Here is an 18,261-nt window from a genome sequence, read left to right as displayed (position 1 = left end):
GCAATTCAGGAAGTTAAAACGCTTCAGAAGGTAAGCTATCCTGAAGCAAAGAAGATTGTTAATAAGCGTACACCACGACCATCGACTTCTTATGCAGAAGCAGCGGCTGCCCCTTCCACATCTAAAATTAATGTGGAGCAGTTGCTTAACACGATGGCACCAAGTCTTGCGACGATGATTGAAAGAATCATCGATTCAAAGATTGAGTCGACTCATCAGAGAAAACAAAGTAAAGATGAGAAGGCTCATCCCCGGACTGACGCCGTTGACATGAGAGATACACCAGCGCCGTTTAAAAAACCAGCTAAATCTGCGATTGTAAAGTCACCGACTTGTGTAAGAATTAAAAATCTTGATTTATCTGACAAAGAGAAACAGATCGCTCTGTCGTGTAGTCACAAATCTAAAGAAATTGTGACAAGAAAACCTGAATCTGCGGAAATGGAGGTGCAAGTTATTATAGGAAAAGCACCAGGCGCAGATGAAATAAAACCTGTACCAATAGAGCCTCCCAAAGCGCAAAGACCAGCTTCGGTGAGAGCATCTATTTCAGCCGGACCCAGTACTGCAGTAGAGATAGAGTCCGGCTCATCCGCCGCGGAGACATCATCGCACATTAATTTAGATTCTTTAGCAAAGATGCTAACAGCGCCGGCGAAAGTTTCATCAACTGACGTCAGCCGAAGAACGTCACTGGCATCCGAAATAGAGGAAGACGATGCCATGTCTGAGGCCTCAGATACGCTGTCATCAGAGGTTGAGGCCGTCAGAAGAATGGAGAAACGTAAAAAAGGATGGCCGAAAGGAAAGCCTAGAAAGTAATTTTATTGGATCACAAGTTATAAGAAAAGTAAAATTTTGATCATTTTTTGACACATGAAAATGTGAAATTTTGAACCCTTTTTTTTATTTTTTTTTGAAGTGGGATGGGGCTAATGACCAAAGTAGTCGATGCCCCTAAAAACCTCAAAAAAAAAAGAAAAAAAAAAGTAATTTGACTTAGACTCGTGAAATTTTCATTCGAATCGAGATCTAGATTTCATTGAAATGATTTTTACTGTAATCGAATGGATTGTTTTTACGAACGATATAATGAAATTTATTAATTCGTTGAATAATTAAAAATTTTGTAAAATAAAGTATTTCGTGATGAAATTTTATCACGGTAACCGATAAAAATCGTTGCCACAGTCCTCTGTTCTGATTTTATTTTATCGTTTCGATAAAGCGTTAAATAATTGGGATTGTTGTTCTTCTAATATATTTGAGATTTTCTGACTAGCTGATAAGAGATAAAATTATAAGTGAATTGATATTTTTTTCACGAATGATGATGAAAGGCTTTATTTTTGAAACGAGTAAAATCGCTGAAATAATTAACTTAATTATCGACTATATCTTTGATTAGTTAAATTTGATGAAAATTAATGCGGTGTTGTTTTAATAATTACGTCGTTATTCGATGTAACGTGACAATTTAACGGTGACATATTTTAGTTTTTGATCTGGGAACGATGAGTACAGATCTTCTTACCTCGGGTAAAACGGTAAACTACATTACAACCTGTTTGTTCTTCTTGGAAATTGAAGAGTGGTAGGAAGGAATCGATCGATTAACCGTTTTTCGTATACCACCGAAATTAAATTCTGTATAAGTTCATTGTATGCTTTTGGCATTTTTGACTTAAAAAAACCTTAACCGTTATTTTTGAAAGGGTATAAATTGACTACATCACACCTCATTCTATATACGTTTAAATAAGGTAACGTTGGAGAAACGTATTAAATTAAGAAGTCTTGGATTTGGCTAGTTCCTTTCACATATCAGAATTTTGTATTTGCTAGGCAAGACATTTTTTAACGGTCGTAATGCAAATATTCGGTCTGAAGCTTATTAACTGTTGTTCGATGATAGTGCTATTTAGAAGCTCTAAATTTAAAATGTTTTAGGGAGTATTCTTACATTATTTAAAAAAAGAAATAACGTGAAGAAATTTACGCGGAAGTTTATTCCAGCCGGACAGAAATAGATAACATAAAAAGGAAATCGACGGGAAAGATCTGTTTTTATTTATTTTACTATTACGTAAGTTACTTAACGCCAAATAAGTTTCTTTTATCGCCAGCAACTGTCGATAATTCCGTAACGCTGCACACGAACCCGTCTCGTTAATATTTCAAAAAATAAAATTCAAGACTTTTCTTGAATTCGCAAACTAGTAATCTAATATGATGAGAAACCGAAAAACAGAAACCTTGAAAAATGTTACCTTTGAAGGATATCAGTAAGAAACAAATAATAGCGATAAAAATGTTCGTCAATGTTATTCTTTTTTTGTCATATTTCGCTTCTTTCTAAAGATCGATTGTCAATTTGAAAATTACGATTTGACTAATTAAATTAGCTACGTATGAAAATTAAAAAAAGTTAAAAACCTAAAACACGTTCTATTACTTCCAGAACTTCAGAAAGAAACGAAATACGATAACAAAAAAATATATATATTGATGTACCTCTCTTGTTAATCGTCTTTTATTGAACTACTTCAAACGTTACATTTCCGAATTAATTTCAGTAATGTGTTTTGAAAATATAATCCCGTATTTTGTACGTATAAAATCATTTAAAATACATCAAGTTTTGATCGATCAGAATACGTCAGCGTAATTTGCCGATTTGCATTAGGCGCCAGGAAGCGCGGTTTGGCCGTTAGAGTGTGCAAACGGTCTCATTCGAACGGGTGAGTCGGGAAGTTTTTTCTCCCTTTCGCTTCGTACCGAGAATGCGGTGGACGAAGGAATAGCGCGCGTTTGCCTTAGAGGCTTACTTTTCTAACGGTCGCTCGATCGTCGCCACGCGGCGAGCATTCCGCGCACACTTCAAGATTCCAGGAACACCATCCGAGCTCGTATTCCTGGTCGGCAACCGATTGTTACGCGGGCAAACCTATTCAGGAGAACTGTCAGTGTTGAAAAGAGAAAATCGGGGAACAGGCCGTAAGATCACCCCAAAACATTAAGGCGGTAAGGCGGTCTTTTTTGCAATCTCCTCGGCGCGCAAGCATGCATCTGCCCTTTTTTTTCCGCAAGGCTTGACGTGGTGCCACGGCACACACGACGCGAAATGCAACAGAAGTTTTGCGGGAAAACTATCCTGGGCGCCTGATCTCTTTGAGGGGGTGATCTTCAGTGGCCGGTGCGCTCACCCGATTTAGCCCCTTGTGACTATTTTATATGGGATTTCTGAAATCCATCGTTACACCGATCGTCCAAGGACCCTTTTTGAAACGAAGGAGAATATTCACCGAGCAATAGCCAACATACCCCTTGCTGCGCAGGAAAGAATCGATCGACGCTTCCGAATTACGGTAAATCAGTGTACAATTTTCAAAACGGTGAAAAGTAAATTTCCAATGCGGTAGCGAATAGTGAAAAAATAATTACAACGATACCTATAACATCTTTGTTTTTTTTCCCCTTCAAATCGACAAATTATGCTGCCGCACCCTGTAGAAACGTAAAAATCTATACTAAAGCCTAGCGGCAGATGTACGAGCCGTTTCTTCTCACCGTTCAACGAGTTCCTCTAACTAAAGATTTGCTCGCCGTAATATTTACTTAATTTTTACATAGGACTGCAAAACGGTACTTATTATTCCAAAAGCTCCATCAAGGAAAATAACAGGACTACCGTTTTCATCGTTTGTAACCGTGCTGCAAGGAGAACCTTAGAACTAATTTGATAATAGTTTTTTCAACGTTTAAACAGATTTAATATCTGCATCGATCCACGCTACAAAAATGTACAACGGGTCTTGACGTAAGTATAAGCGTCCGTTCGACCGATCTATTTAGTAGTGTGATGAAATCGTTGTGCATGCACGACGCTATTAAACAAGATAGTCGTGATCGAAATAGTATACGCCTGCCTTTAAACAGATCGCAATAGTAGTCGGACCAGTCGGACTGTCAACCTGACTGCTTAACGGTTACAACACGATCCGACTGGTGCGCACAGCAGTTGAGAGATCGGTTTGTCTGCCCTCTGTTCTTTTACATGATTGTGTGGTTTGTTCGACAAATTAATGTACAAAGTAATAAACGCAAGTTAAAAGTATTAAAACTAAGACACGACAGCGTTTGAAGTTCATATTTTTTATTAACGCGTTACGAAAATAACGAATTTATTTATTTATTATATTTTATATTTTTGTGTAATATTTATCGAACAATTCGTATTGAATCGAATCAAATTATTTTGATCGGGTAAGAAGTTTTAAATAAATACATTTTTCCTTACTTTATTTACTATCTGTTATATTATTTATTCCTTGCGTGACGACCAATCATGTCCGATCGGTTGTACCTAACGTGTATTTCCCTGTCGATTTGTCTTTTATACACTACATCTTTCTTGCTCGCACAAATTCCCCCGTACGCTGTTATATACAAGGCTTTTTGTTTCCATCCCTCCTTTTTTAATAGTAATTTCTGTCATTGCCATTGATTTCTGTTTATTTATATATCGATTGTAGCAGTTTACATTCCATTCGTGTCGCTTTTATAAAATCGAAGTACTTTACTCAGCATATCGATCGTCGTCATGTTAATCTATTCGACGGATATAAATTTAAAGAAATAAGACGATTATCTCGACTTATGTATTTAGTGAACCGTGCAAAAACCGCTGATTTTTTAAAGGAATAGTTTATTGAAATTCTGATTTCTATTTAAATTATATTTACCTATTCTAGATCGCATGCGATTCAACCGTTGATGGTCCCGGTGGGCGTGGTTTCTTTGATTACTTCTCAATTGTTTTCGAATAACTAACTGTTATACGAAACAAGTATTTTGTTCCGATCGTACCGTTGTTTTATTTATACAAAAAAAACCCTGAAAGGATCAAGGGAAAACGCCATGAAATCTAGATCAAAGCGGCATTATCGATTACTAGCCGGTCAGGGCTCGCTTCGATCGCCCGACCGTCTAGCCAGGGGGCGAAGCCTTCTGGACCCTTGACGCGTTCATATCCTCGTGTTTGTGAGAATATTAAATATTTTGCAGTTATTCGTTAAATAAAAAAAGATTAGTGATTTCACTTAATTATATTTCTGTTACAACGGTGACAAAATAAAAATGTGAGCGCATACAGCAAACAAACTATTCTTTTTTATTGGAGATATATAAAGTTATAAATAAAAGGAAAGATGACTACACTCCTCTTTAATAAATCATAAATGACAATAAATTCAAGTAGAGGGCATTGTGATATGTTGACGAACGATTCTCCTCGCTTATCTTATCGAACTAAATTTTAAAGGTTATTCTAACTTCTTGATTTGTTAAGCGTCGATGAATTTCTGAATATTACTAGTATTTTATTTAGTAACTCTTAAATATTCTTCTAGCGGAAGTTAAATTGAAAACTATACTTTCTCATTTTTTCACCTTAAAAAACATTTTTTTCCGGTCGTAATTTCGAAAATATAATTTAAATTTGGTACTGCAGGTATGAAGCTGAAAATGACGGCTTAGATATTTAACAACTTCAATCGAGATTTTAATATTTACTTAAGAAGTTAGCTTGTTTAGCTTAATAATAATAACTGGTTTCTTTAAATTTAACTACGGTAATTTAAAATTATTATTTTATTTCAAAGAAGGAATTAGTTAATTGCATCTTAAAATAAAAGTTTTGTCTTAAAAAATTAAACAAAGCATTTTAAAAAAAATGAAAGTTTAAAAATCCTACTTTCGACTTGAAATACCGAGTCTACGGTTCAAGATTACATAAAAACTTAAATTAACATCTGTCGAGTCGACTATATAACCTTGACATGTAACCAGTCGACGACCCGTCTTGAGAATACATCGGTGCAAGTCATATTTTCTTTCTCTTGTTCTTTTTTGCCGACCGGACCGACAAGAATTTTTGGTAATTTTATTCCAGGTGAAGAACGGCAGAAAAATGTAAAAAAAACTTTGTTCTGGAAAAAAGTAATGTAAAGCGGAATAAAATGTATGGCGTTAATTTTCTTCTTTTAAGTGTTATTACACGAAGTGAATTTTATACGGAGCGGTAATCGCTTCGCTAACCGGCTCTTTTTTATGGGTACTAACATCTCAGGAATGGTCGACCTGAGACTGCGCAAGACTACACTTCATTTACATTCATAGATCATATTCATTCATTCTCTGAAGTAATACCTTACGGTGGTTCCGGAGGCGAAACAGAAAAATAGGGGTATTAAAAGTGTGTGTGTGTGTGTGTGTGTGTGTGTGTGCGTGTGTGCGCGCGCGCTTGTGTTTTTAGTGCGCTCCAACGGGAGCGTAGATACGCGAGTTATAGAATTTTAAAATATAGTTTCATTGAATTCGTGTAGTATATTCGTACAGTTGTAAATTACATTACATTTTTCACTTTGTTTTTAATATTTTTGTTGTTTGCTTGCAACACTTAATTGAAGTATCGTGTGTCTATATCTATATTTTTTCCACCATTTTTTTTCGAATTTCCTGTATTTTTACTTATTATTATTAGTATTATTTTTTTTATAATTAAATACATAAATGTGTGTTTAATGAATTTTAAAATTATTTTATAAAAATCTCACATCTGCTGAAAAATGTTTTCTCAGCAGATATGAGGTATTAAAATATTAATATTTATAATATTATATTATATAATAAAATATTAAAATAATAGAAAATTGTACAACTCTTTTTCATTATTATAATTTTTTTCAAGTAAATCTAAACCGCTAATCAGTGACGGCCAAAACCTTTCAGATTGGGTTCTCCCCCCACCTTTTATATATCTATATATATTCATTACTTGCTTATTTAGTTTGGACAGTATTTTTATTATAACTTTTTTTGCACATGTGGATTGTATATTACAATGACTAATCGTATTTATTACATACCGACCCCTATGGTGTAATGGTATCGTCTATGCCTTTCATCTGAAGGGAAGGTTCAGGGTTTGAAAACCAGTCGGGCTAGTCAGTTATTCATATCGTACAAAACTCATAAACTAGTTGTAATCGAGTGTAGGACTGTTTGTCATCAGAAACAGATTTATTAATTAATTTGTATATTTTTAAGTTTTTTGATTATTTAATAACTATTTAAAATATCTATTTTATTGAATGAGAATGATTATTTTTTCAACTATAGAGTTTTTGATAATTTCCCTGAAGAAAAAATAACATGCCACAGAAATGTGATGAAAATGAAATGCTCTTTCAGCAACACCGAAACTATATACATTTTTGTTTTACTCAATCGTGTTACAAAAATTTATATTCTTAAAGGATAATTTTACTCCTTCAAAATAAATTTAATTTTTGTAAAAACAACCAGATTATTAGATACACAAATTTATTGCCCTTTACTTTATCAAACGTGTTAACTACCGTCTCATCATTCCAAGTAAATTATGCTGAATAAACAAAAAAGCATTTTTATTTCTAATTCTGTTACAGTTTTGATGAAATTGTCTTAGTTACAAACTTTTCTTTCTTTTAATTAGACTTTTCCTCTCTATACATTCACCAATATGTTTAAAATTACCATTAATGTTCCTAACACCGATCACTAATTATTCAGTACATCCCATTTTGTTTTCAAAAGAGCTTCATGTTCATAGATGCATAGCTATTTTATGAGAGAAATTATCTGGTTTGGTTATTCTAATTTCTCTTTGTCTAGAGTAATTCTACATCATTTTTTTAGAGAATTAACTTAACTGTTATATCAAAGTGAAGCGGTTTAAGTTTTATTAAAACTTAACATTTGTTTCTAACAATTGAAAAGTCATCGTAATATATACAACTCAAGGTAATCTGATTTTTTTTTTATCTTATTGTAAGGAAAAATTGCATTCATGGTCTATACACCTAACTCATTTAAAGAATGGTAAAACATGTAAAAAGATTTTATTTTTGTTACTTATTAAAACAGTAGAAGATTAATGTATTCAGATAATTGACTGCAACCCACCGGGTTGATCTAGTGGTTAACGCGTCTTCCCAAATCAGCTGATTTGGAAGTCGAGAGTTACAGCGTTCAAGTCCTAGTAAAGCCAGTTATTTTTACACAGATTTGAATACTAGATCGTGGATACCGGTGTTCTTTGGTGGTTAGGTTTCAATTAACCACACAACTCAGGAATGGTCGAACTGAGAATGTACAAGACTATACTTCATTTACACTCATGCATATCATCCTCATTCATCCTCTGAAGAATTATCTAAACGGTAGTTACTGGAGGCTAAACAGGAAAAAGAAAGAAAGATAATTGACTGCAAAAAGTTACCTGGATGAACTAGTTTTTGATAAATAACCCTATTTTAGAGTAGGATCTGTAAGAACTTCTTCTGAAATCGATCTTGAAATTTTCAAGGTCATTAAATTTCATTGTATTTTAAAACAAACAGTTTTGTAGATATTTTCATACCTATTGATATCGAAATGATTTGAAATCACACATGGTAATTCCAAAATTCACAAAAAAATACCTTGTCTCCTATAAAAAAACTTGTGAGTGAAATAGTTGAAGTATGGACTTCAAAATTTCCTTAAATAATTTAGAACCTGTTAAATAGAAGCTAGCAATTTGGCGTGGATGCTATTTCATAATTATCCCTCTTGTAAAACAAATTTAAGGGATGAATTATTTATAGGAGTTACAGAAACTTAACTCTCATATATTGGAAAACACTTAAAACTGGATGGCTTGTTTTCATTAAACATGTTATAAAGACAGAATTTTTTTCCCTACCTTGAGGATGAAAGATGATTTCTAAAGAACTATTTACATATATTTTTTTACACTCATCGAGACACACTGCTCAAATTTTATGGTAATACAAAGTTTACTCCAGCGTATTGAATTTTTTTTAAATATAGAAAACAAAAAATATTGTTGATATATTGAAAAAAATAATTGATTTCTTTTTCCTGTTACAGCAAGACTGTCCGAACGGGCGGTTGACACCGGCCAAGTTTGTAGACATGTACAAGATGTTTTTTCCAAGTGGCAATGCAGAAGAGTTTTGTGACCATGTATTTCGAACATTTGATATGGACAAGAATGGCTATATCGATTTCAAAGTAAGTATTGTAAATCTTATGTAATGTCTGATTTATAACTTATAACGCTATTATTGAATTTTATATTTAAATATTTTTGATTATCTTGTAAACTAATCGCCTAGTCTAAAGAAACAAAATTTACATTTTAATTAAAACTTTTTACATATTTGAAAACGATTTTCATCTACTATACAGGTAGCTTTTCATCATTGATCATTGCTGTTGTAATTGTTTCAGTCGATTCCAACTGAAATTACTCTAAATGAGCTGAGGGTTTGTCTCTGTCTTTGTCAACCAAACTATAGCTAGCTTAAAAGGCAAGAAGGGTAGGCAGAAAGAAGGATTTGTTGTACTATCAAACCAGATGACATCATCTGATCGCACTAGATACACTAGCACACAGACATAGCAGTTGGTGAGGGGCAGACTTTCAGCTCGCGTATTGTATTGCTGGAGGTTTTATTATATTTATTTTTTTTTTTTTTTTGAGAATTTATATGTATAGATATGGTCGCAAACTGTGTTATCCATTTGGTAAGTCCATTTTTAAAAATATGAATTTTTAACTGATCTGTTATTTGACTGGTTTCTTTAGATACCACTAACTAAGACACAGTTAGTGGTACCATCTCAAAATAGTTCTGAGACTGGTTTGGTCTCAGTAATCGGTCTAAACCATTGATTGAGCTTTAAAGGCTTTTGTAAAGCAGTTAAAAATTTATATTCAACAAATTAATTACCTAATAATTCATTTTCTTACATGTATAATTCAATTAGTTTTTAACTGAACTGGAACTTGTTTCTATATGTTTTCTTTCTTTTAAATTTGTTTTATTTAGAAATAGATCTACTTATAATTTTCAGGATTCATCAAGAGATCCCTAAAATAATATCAATTTCTTTTAGGAGATTTTAAAGTTACACATATGTATATTGTACTCTTGGGTTGATTATATTGTTCTATTTGTTATATTTTTCTTTACGAGTTTTTCTCTTAATTTCTGTTATAATCGATTCGGACATATATTTTTAAGGGTAGTGTACTGTATATGGATACATTTACATGTGTTAATATTAAATATAAAACAACGGTTGTAGTCTACGTTATAAATGTAGTCTACATCAATCACTTAATCTTAAAAAAAAGATACAATATCCAGCCCTTTTCTAATCAGACAGCTGAATTATTTTTTTGTAACTCAGCGTAATACCGGGTCGGCCGTATAAAACCGGTTTCAGCCATCTGACACTTCCTGCGTCAGAAGATGGTGTTTGTTGCGTATGCGTATTAGTTGTTGACAAAGAAATGGCTCTGTTGCTAATGTGAAGAGAGTGAAACAACCAACTGTTCAAACTCCGAAAGTTGTTGCTGATATACTATATATCACATTGGAAGGAGCCGTCACAAGTCAGCGTGGTGATTAGCCCAATAAACTGGAGTTTCTTGAACATCTTGTTTGCGTATACTTCATGTTTTACAAATGAAAGCCTATCATGTGAGTATAGTGCATAAATTAAAACAACATAATAAAGACAAACGAGTGAATTACTACCGGTGGCTCTTATAGAATATAAGCGAATGATTCCTTAATCCTTTTCTCTTCATTTCAACATGTGAAGCGTGGTACCATCTATCAGCCTACGTTAATTCTCAGAATATGCAGCAGTGGGCTTCACAAAATCCGAATGAGACCAATCAGAAACCAGTATATGATTTAAAAATGGGTGTTTTGTCTGCAATTTCTAGAAGCCGGATAATTGGACCTGTATTCTTTGAGGAGACTGTTTGTTAATATCAGTGTCTTTTTATATGACTTTACATAGAATTTACGCATAACTAGACTCCAGATGAACTTTTTTACGGGTACATCCAACAGATGGAACAGCTTAGTACATCTCTGACTGGTCTCTCACTCGAATCCACCAAGATTTCACTAAGGATAGAACAATCGGTAAGGATTTGTGGCCACCTGATCTCCAGACTTATCGTCTTGTGATTTTTACCTCTTGGCCTATCCGAAAGGAATAGTCTACAAGAACAACTCGCAGATGCTGGACAAGTTAAAAGAAAATGTATGACAAGAGATTGCCAGGATTCCAGTTTGAGAATTGCAGGAAATTTTTCTGAACATGATTCACCACGCCGAACTTTATATAGTGGCTGGTGATGAGTTTTTGAAACAGAGACTTTAAAATTATGTTGCAACACTTTTAAACATTAAAATCAATAAATTTAGGTAATTTAATATTACTTATTGCTTTTCATTTTTAAATTTTTATTTCCTGGGGTCAGTTTTATTTGGTCCATTCTGTACTTTGGCCAACAAGAAAGGATCTTATTATACTTGCATTTTTTAATAAATTACCGATCCCATTTAAATTCGTTTATTTAAAATACAATTAAAAGATTTTCTTTTACAAAAACATTATTACTTTTTCAGTGAATTTTTAAACAACTAATAAAAAAAAAAAATCTGAATAGTTTGCATCCTCATTCAACCTGTAATAAATATAGAATAGTTATCCAATTTTTAAAAATTAAGACCATACTAATATATTATACTCATATGTAATCTAGACTCCATTAATTCTAAGTTCTTGGTGGTCTGATCTAGCACATCCATGAAAATTGTAAATTTTAATGATTTGTATCAACATTTATACAGAATTTTTTTTTTAATTCCATTTGATGAAACATATTTTAATCCAAAAAATTACACCAATTGAACAAAAGAAAACATATTTAAAAAATGATTGTAAAGTATTACTTTAATGTAATCTATGTTGTAAAATACTATGTTTTAGCAACTTCATTAGACGACATTAAACTAATTTGCTTTACTGTACACATATTTGAAAAGATATATAATGGATACTATAGAAAAATGTTATAAAAAAATAATAATAATAATAATAGTAAACCTGGATTTCTAAGATTCTGCTGTACTTATAAACAATTATTAAGATATAAATCTTGAATAATAAAAACTTTAACATTATAATAATGGATTTCTCGTCTAAATATATCTTAAAAATATTTACTCCTATATCGGATTCATATAAACTTAAGAATCAATTAATTGAATTACAATTAATCAGTCGTACGTTACAATATCATTTTTTTTTAAATCTTGATTAAAAACATATTTTTATTGTATTTAATTACAAAACAATAACCATTAGTCATTTTAAAATAAATTTCAAATGAAAAACTATGCGAACTTCAACAAATAATTAAACGATATCAAAAGTAGATTCTGTAAGATAAAAGCTGCCAAGAATATGTACTAAACAGATTCTTCTAACTTTTGATGGTTTATTTTAAACCATCAATAAAAGAGTTTATAAACATATTATTTAAATATAGTATGTAACAAATTTTTTAAGCTATTTTGAGATTAATTATTTCTGAAGCTGTGTAAGTATTAATGATTTTTGTATTAAAAATTTCAAATCTCTGCATAAGTTTCAAATCTTATTATTGTAGAAAAATTATCGCTTAGAATACCCACAGTTCTGCTAAGGTACCACTCTTCAAGTTTTTCTTTATTTTTTCAACATTATTTATTTTTATTCTGTTTAATGTTCTTTCATTTACTAATTAAAAGACTTAAATTATTACTTTTGTTATTTATACTGTTCCTTTTTACACAAACTGCACAAAAAAGATTGTAATGTATTTAGGGTATATGTATATATGTTTTTTTCCACCTCAACAGCTGAACCAATTTAGATGTATCACCGCTCGTTGGAATCCTTACGTTACTGGGAGTGTCATAGGCTGTATAAATGTATAAACAATGGTACCTTGAGATACGAATGTCCTAACATATGAATGTTTTGAGATACAACATGAAATATTCTAAAATTTAAACCTCGACATACAATGAAAAATTTGAGATACGAATTTGCGATGTGCGATAATTGCATAGGTGATCCCTAGATGGCAGAGCGTTCGCTCAGCTTTCCTCCCGCTTCTGCCCGCCATGTCGCTCTGTTTGGTTGTTGAGACCAGAGTCATCTGTATGGCCACCACGACGTGTTATTCGCTTTGTTTGTGCCTGTTTTTCGTGTCATTTTGGATAGTATATATACTGTACTCTGCATATTTTGTTATTTTAACCGTGGATCCCAAAGTTAAAGACAAAACTGGTGAAAAGAAAATGCCTAAGAAAATTATCTCAATGAAAGCGAAACATGAAATTATTGCAAAGCATGAGCGTGGCGCTCGTATCATCATATCAGGAAGTGTCTGATTTTGTGGAAAAAAGACACCCAGAGAAATTATCTACAGGGAGAGCGAGTGCCTTATTTGATGATAGGTGTCTCACATTCTTTCGTAAAATTTTAAAAAGAAGGCAGAAACAGACCTCGATCGTTGCCTTGTGAAGGTCTCGCGCAGTGAAAGTCAGGAAAGTGAGGCCAAAAAGGCCCGACGTTAAAGTGATGATTAATAAACATTGTGTGTTATTAATATATTAATAAATAAATTAATAAACATTATGTGTGTTATTACTCGTTTATTTATATACAAATTGTGTATATTATATGTAATTTAACTGTGTTTTGGGTTAGTTTCATATCGATAGAACGTATTAATATATATTACATTATTTTAAATGGGAAAAATTTGAGATACAATTTTTTTGCCATACGATGATGATCACAGAACGAATTAAATTCGTATCTCAAGGTACCACTGTATATACTTATATATGTTTAAAAAAATGTTTAAATTGAAAGAATCTTATCAAATGACTTGAGTCGTTTTTAAATAATTCCCATCTTGCATATGAGATATGAGGTTTCCGAGTCATTCAGAATGAAGTGTTGAGATGTGAGTTATACAAAAACGACTCATTCATCTGATTAATTTTTCAAATCTACATTTGATAGATCAAATGATATCTTTTATTCATGTAACTAGTGTTTTTATACGACTCCCCAAAAAGGATTGTAATTGGTATTAATGTAGTAAGCGATCTACCTCTGTAGTTAGTTCTTAGATGGTGCTGCTGAAACGATATATTGAACTAAGAAAATAGATACAAAAAGAATGAATAAATGGACTAATTTAATAATAAATGGAATTATTTTTATTTAATTAATACCGAAATTATAAATATCTAACCAAACTTAACCTATGCTCGTTTCGCTCACTAACCTTCGCGCGCTAGTCAAGGTTATTGAGTAAAGCGGGCATAGATTAAGTTTGCTTTGATTATATTTATAAATTATAAGCGTATAATTATAACATGAGTAAGGTTAATTTTTTCTTTAATTAGTCCATTTATTCGTTCTTTTTTGTATTTATTTTCTTATTTTAATATAGAATTTCAGTGATGCCAATTTAGAACTAACTAATGACAGAGGTAGATCGCCTACACATTAATACCATGTAACTGTTACTGTTTATATATGTATATACATATGTTTGTTTCATTGTAGCAGCTCAATGGCTGTACCGATTTAGATGTATGACCATGTGTTGGATGGAATCCTTATATTACTGGGAATGTCATAGGCTATATAAATATGCTTAAATAGATTTAAAAAGTTTGAAAAAATATATATACAATTTGTCACATGCACTTTCTTTAATTATTCTACATTAAAGAGCAATAATTGTCAACGGTGTTTTTTTTGGCAATCATGCTTTTTAATTTTTTTTTGACAGTCGTTTTTTTTAATTTTTATAATTGTTTTTATTTAAAAACATCTGAGTTAATATAAAAAACATATTTTTTTTATAATATTACTTAACGGAAAATATTATTAGATGATGGTTATTAAGACATAAGATTAGTAAAATTTATTTTTTGTTAATTAGTAAAATGTGAGTATATTTTTTTATAAAATGATGAGACTACAATAAATTACAGTATTTATTTTTATGTTAATAATATGATTATAATTTTCATAGAAACTTACAATAATAATAATAATGTTGATAAATAAAATAAAATTTAGTATAAGGAAATCATAAATAATTTTCTAGTTGCAAGATTTTGTTAAGCTTCCTCTGTTTATTCAGAGATTTGCTTTACATACAAACCATTGTTTTATCTGATACTTAATAAAAATAACAATAAATAATGGTTACTCTTTTTAAACTTTTTCTTCAAATATTATAAATTTAAAAAATATATACATGTATTACACGTAGAGTAACTATTTGTCTCAAAAATTGCCTAACTTGTGAAACAGTTAAAACAATTTTAAAAGTAGATCAGGGAAAGAGGTAATCTCATTTCCTTTAGGAAAGCTGATTATCCCACCTCGTGCGGTTTACACTTTTCCTTCCTTCCGTCTTTTCCCCTACATATACATCTCTCTTCATTATTTAATTGTTCTTTTCTTCTTCTTTTTTTTTGTTAGTTATCTAGTAGTTAACAATTCATTTTGATTTTATATTAGTGAGTATTTGTAGTTTATTTAATTTATTAAAGGCTATTAGGAGAGTTTGCTTTACATGTATTTTATTACATTAGCTAAAAACATGTTTTAATTACAGTTTATTTGTTCCTTATATATAATGAAGTAGTTAATTAAAATTTTAAAAATTACATTGCTGACCTAAACATAACTCTATTTAAGACAGTGCTCTATTTAAGACATCATTCATTGTAGTAACTTTCATAACTACACTGTTTTCATTAACTACACTCACACTTCATTGCAACTCCCCACTTCCAATTTTTTTGTACGTTAAATGAATTTCATACTTATGAAAAATAACAACCCTCACCAGATTTGAACCCAGAATTTTTCAGATGAAACGCTAAGAAATTTTATCATGGAATTATTTATAAACAATAATTACAGCACAGAATCTCTCTTCATATTTTACGAGGCATATTCATAAAGTAAGGGCCATCAGCTTATATTTAAATATTATATTTATATTAACAGGTCTGAACACAGTTTCACGTATGCAGGGCCAAAAGGATGTGTGCTCTGGTTTATGAATTTCTGCATGTTAGACGCACCTCTATCTACATGATTTTCACAGAAAAGCTCGGATATCACAAATTGTGTGCAAGGTGGGTACCGAAAATGCTTACCGACCAACACAAAGAGCAATGAATGTGCAGTGACAGAACGTTTTTGGACCGTTATCGACAAGATGGAGATGATTTGTTTTACCACATTGTTACAGGCAATGAGATATGGATATCCTACACCAATGCAGAATCGAAACAGCAGTCAATGCGGTGGTACCATTCAATTTCCCCAAAACCGAAAATGTTTAACCCATCTCCATACTCGAGTTGAAAAATGTTGGCTACTGTTTTTTTGGTACGAAAAGGGCATCATTTTGGTTGATTTCATGGAATGTGGATCAACAATTTCAGCTGATGTGTACTGCAAAATACTCACCAAACTGAGACGTGCGATCCAAAATTGTCAACGTGGGAAACTGTGGTCATGTGTCCACATGTGTCCTCAAACCGCTGCCTTAACCAAGAAGAAGAGTCAAGATTTTTTTTTGGTAGCTTTTTGACCACCTTCCATATAGTCCCGATTTTGCATCTAGCGACTACTTCCTCTTCTTGCATTTGAAAAATTTGCTTGGTGGACAACGGTTTGAAAACGATGAAGAACTCAAGACTGCCGTTTTCAACCGTTTCAATTCCCAGACGGCAAACTTCTATGGAGAGGGGTTAAAGAAACTGGTGCTTAGAACTGAATGGTGATTATGTGGAAAAGTGAAGTATATAAGTAAATTAAAACTGTAAGTAAAAACCTTTTCTCATGAGTTAATTTTTTTTTTTTAATGACCCCTTACTTTACGAATATACCTCGTATATTACCTTTAGATGCCCCGATTCTTAAAATAATTTAAAACATCATAAATTTAGAATTTCAACTAGTATTATTAATAATAAAGATTTCTATAATCACAGACTTCCTACACCCAATATTTATTTCATTTTATTTATTTATTTATATTCCATTTAGGTATATCGTAGGTGGGATTCATAATTTTGATTGAATACAGAAGACAACTTACTTTTCATATGAAATGTTTAAGCTTAGGACATATCTCATATATATACACACACACACACACTCACTTGCATGATATATGCGCTCAGGATGTACGTTTATATGACTCAGGACAAAAAATAATGATTTATCACAAATCTTTTCTTTTTACCTTGAGTAATCTTAAATTTTAAAATATTTTTTTACCTTTTTTATACCTCAATATTAAAAGAATTCTGATTTTTGTCTTCCTTTTTTACCCTTTTATTTTGTCTTAGTTTTTTTATCCTTTTTTTTTTCATTAAGCAACAAAATACCATGGTATTAACTAACCAAAATAAGGAAAAAAATTAATTAAAAAAAACCTTCTTGAAATTCAGTTTTATGTTTCAGTAGCAAAATTAAAATTAATTTTAAAACAATTAAATACTTATTTCTCATTAAAAATTTAAAATTACAGTTTTAATTTCATTTTATTTTACAAGTTAATAATGTTATTAATTATTTACAGCATTTTTTTCACACCTTAAATGTAATTTTATTAACACATCTTATTTGATTAAGAAAAAATTAAATTGTAACTTTTGAAATTTTAGTCAGTATATTTTAATCAACCGAACAGTACAGCTGAAAAATGAAATTGTGTAGTGATGTTTTATGTCGGTACATAAATTTATTGTAATGTCTTTTAAACTGTAAGCTGATAAATATTAAAGCTTCTATATTTGCCTGTAACCTAAAGTATTAATTTTGTAATACCTAATTATGGATTTACAGTTTGTTCTAGTTCAGGAGTACTTGGGTTAATTAGGACTGCTGAATAAGAGACTTCTTTTAGTAATCTTAAGCCTTTAAATTAGTAATTTACTTATATTATTAATGCCATAAATAGTAGTGTTTTTTGGGGAAACAAATACCATTGTAACTATTGTGGAATGAAAATATTAAATTTTGCTACTAAAATCCGATATTCAAAATAGGGTATGTAATTTTTAACTTTATTGTAACATAAAGTAACAATCGTAGAATTTTTTTATAGAAATACTTGAGATTTCTAAGCAATAATAAAAAAATAATATTAAATTACAGTGAATAGAAAAATTTTATATAAGTGTAAGTATAGAATTATCAACCTTCAGATACCTCAAGGATTATTGCAGAAACACTGAT

The 18,261-nt window shown here is 31.3% G+C and overlaps 2 protein-coding genes across 2 annotated transcripts in view; both read left to right on the top strand.

The window, feature by feature from the left end:
- The first annotated feature begins 8,981 nt into the window (after window positions 1-8,981).
- Nca (neurocalcin homolog) overlaps window positions 8,982-18,261 on the top strand; it is an 84,852-nt gene continuing 75,572 nt past the window's right edge. Inside the window, exon 1 of the mRNA XM_075373086.1 lies at window positions 8,982-9,120. The gene's annotated coding sequence lies outside the window, so the exon portion shown is untranslated. The remainder of the gene's footprint in view (window positions 9,121-18,261) is intronic.
- Window positions 8,987-18,261, top strand: part of LOC142328920 (neuronal calcium sensor 2) — a 46,819-nt gene continuing 37,544 nt past the window's right edge. Inside the window, exon 1 of the mRNA XM_075373088.1 lies at window positions 8,987-9,120. Within this exon, the coding sequence (XP_075229203.1) occupies window positions 9,022-9,120 (99 nt within the window). The 5' untranslated portion in view covers window positions 8,987-9,021. The remainder of the gene's footprint in view (window positions 9,121-18,261) is intronic.

Source organism: Lycorma delicatula, chromosome 8, assembly GCF_047948215.1.
Source record: "Lycorma delicatula isolate Av1 chromosome 8, ASM4794821v1, whole genome shotgun sequence".
Taxonomy (NCBI): domain Eukaryota; kingdom Metazoa; phylum Arthropoda; class Insecta; order Hemiptera; family Fulgoridae; genus Lycorma; species Lycorma delicatula.
This window is presented reverse-complemented; position numbering and strand designations above follow the sequence as displayed.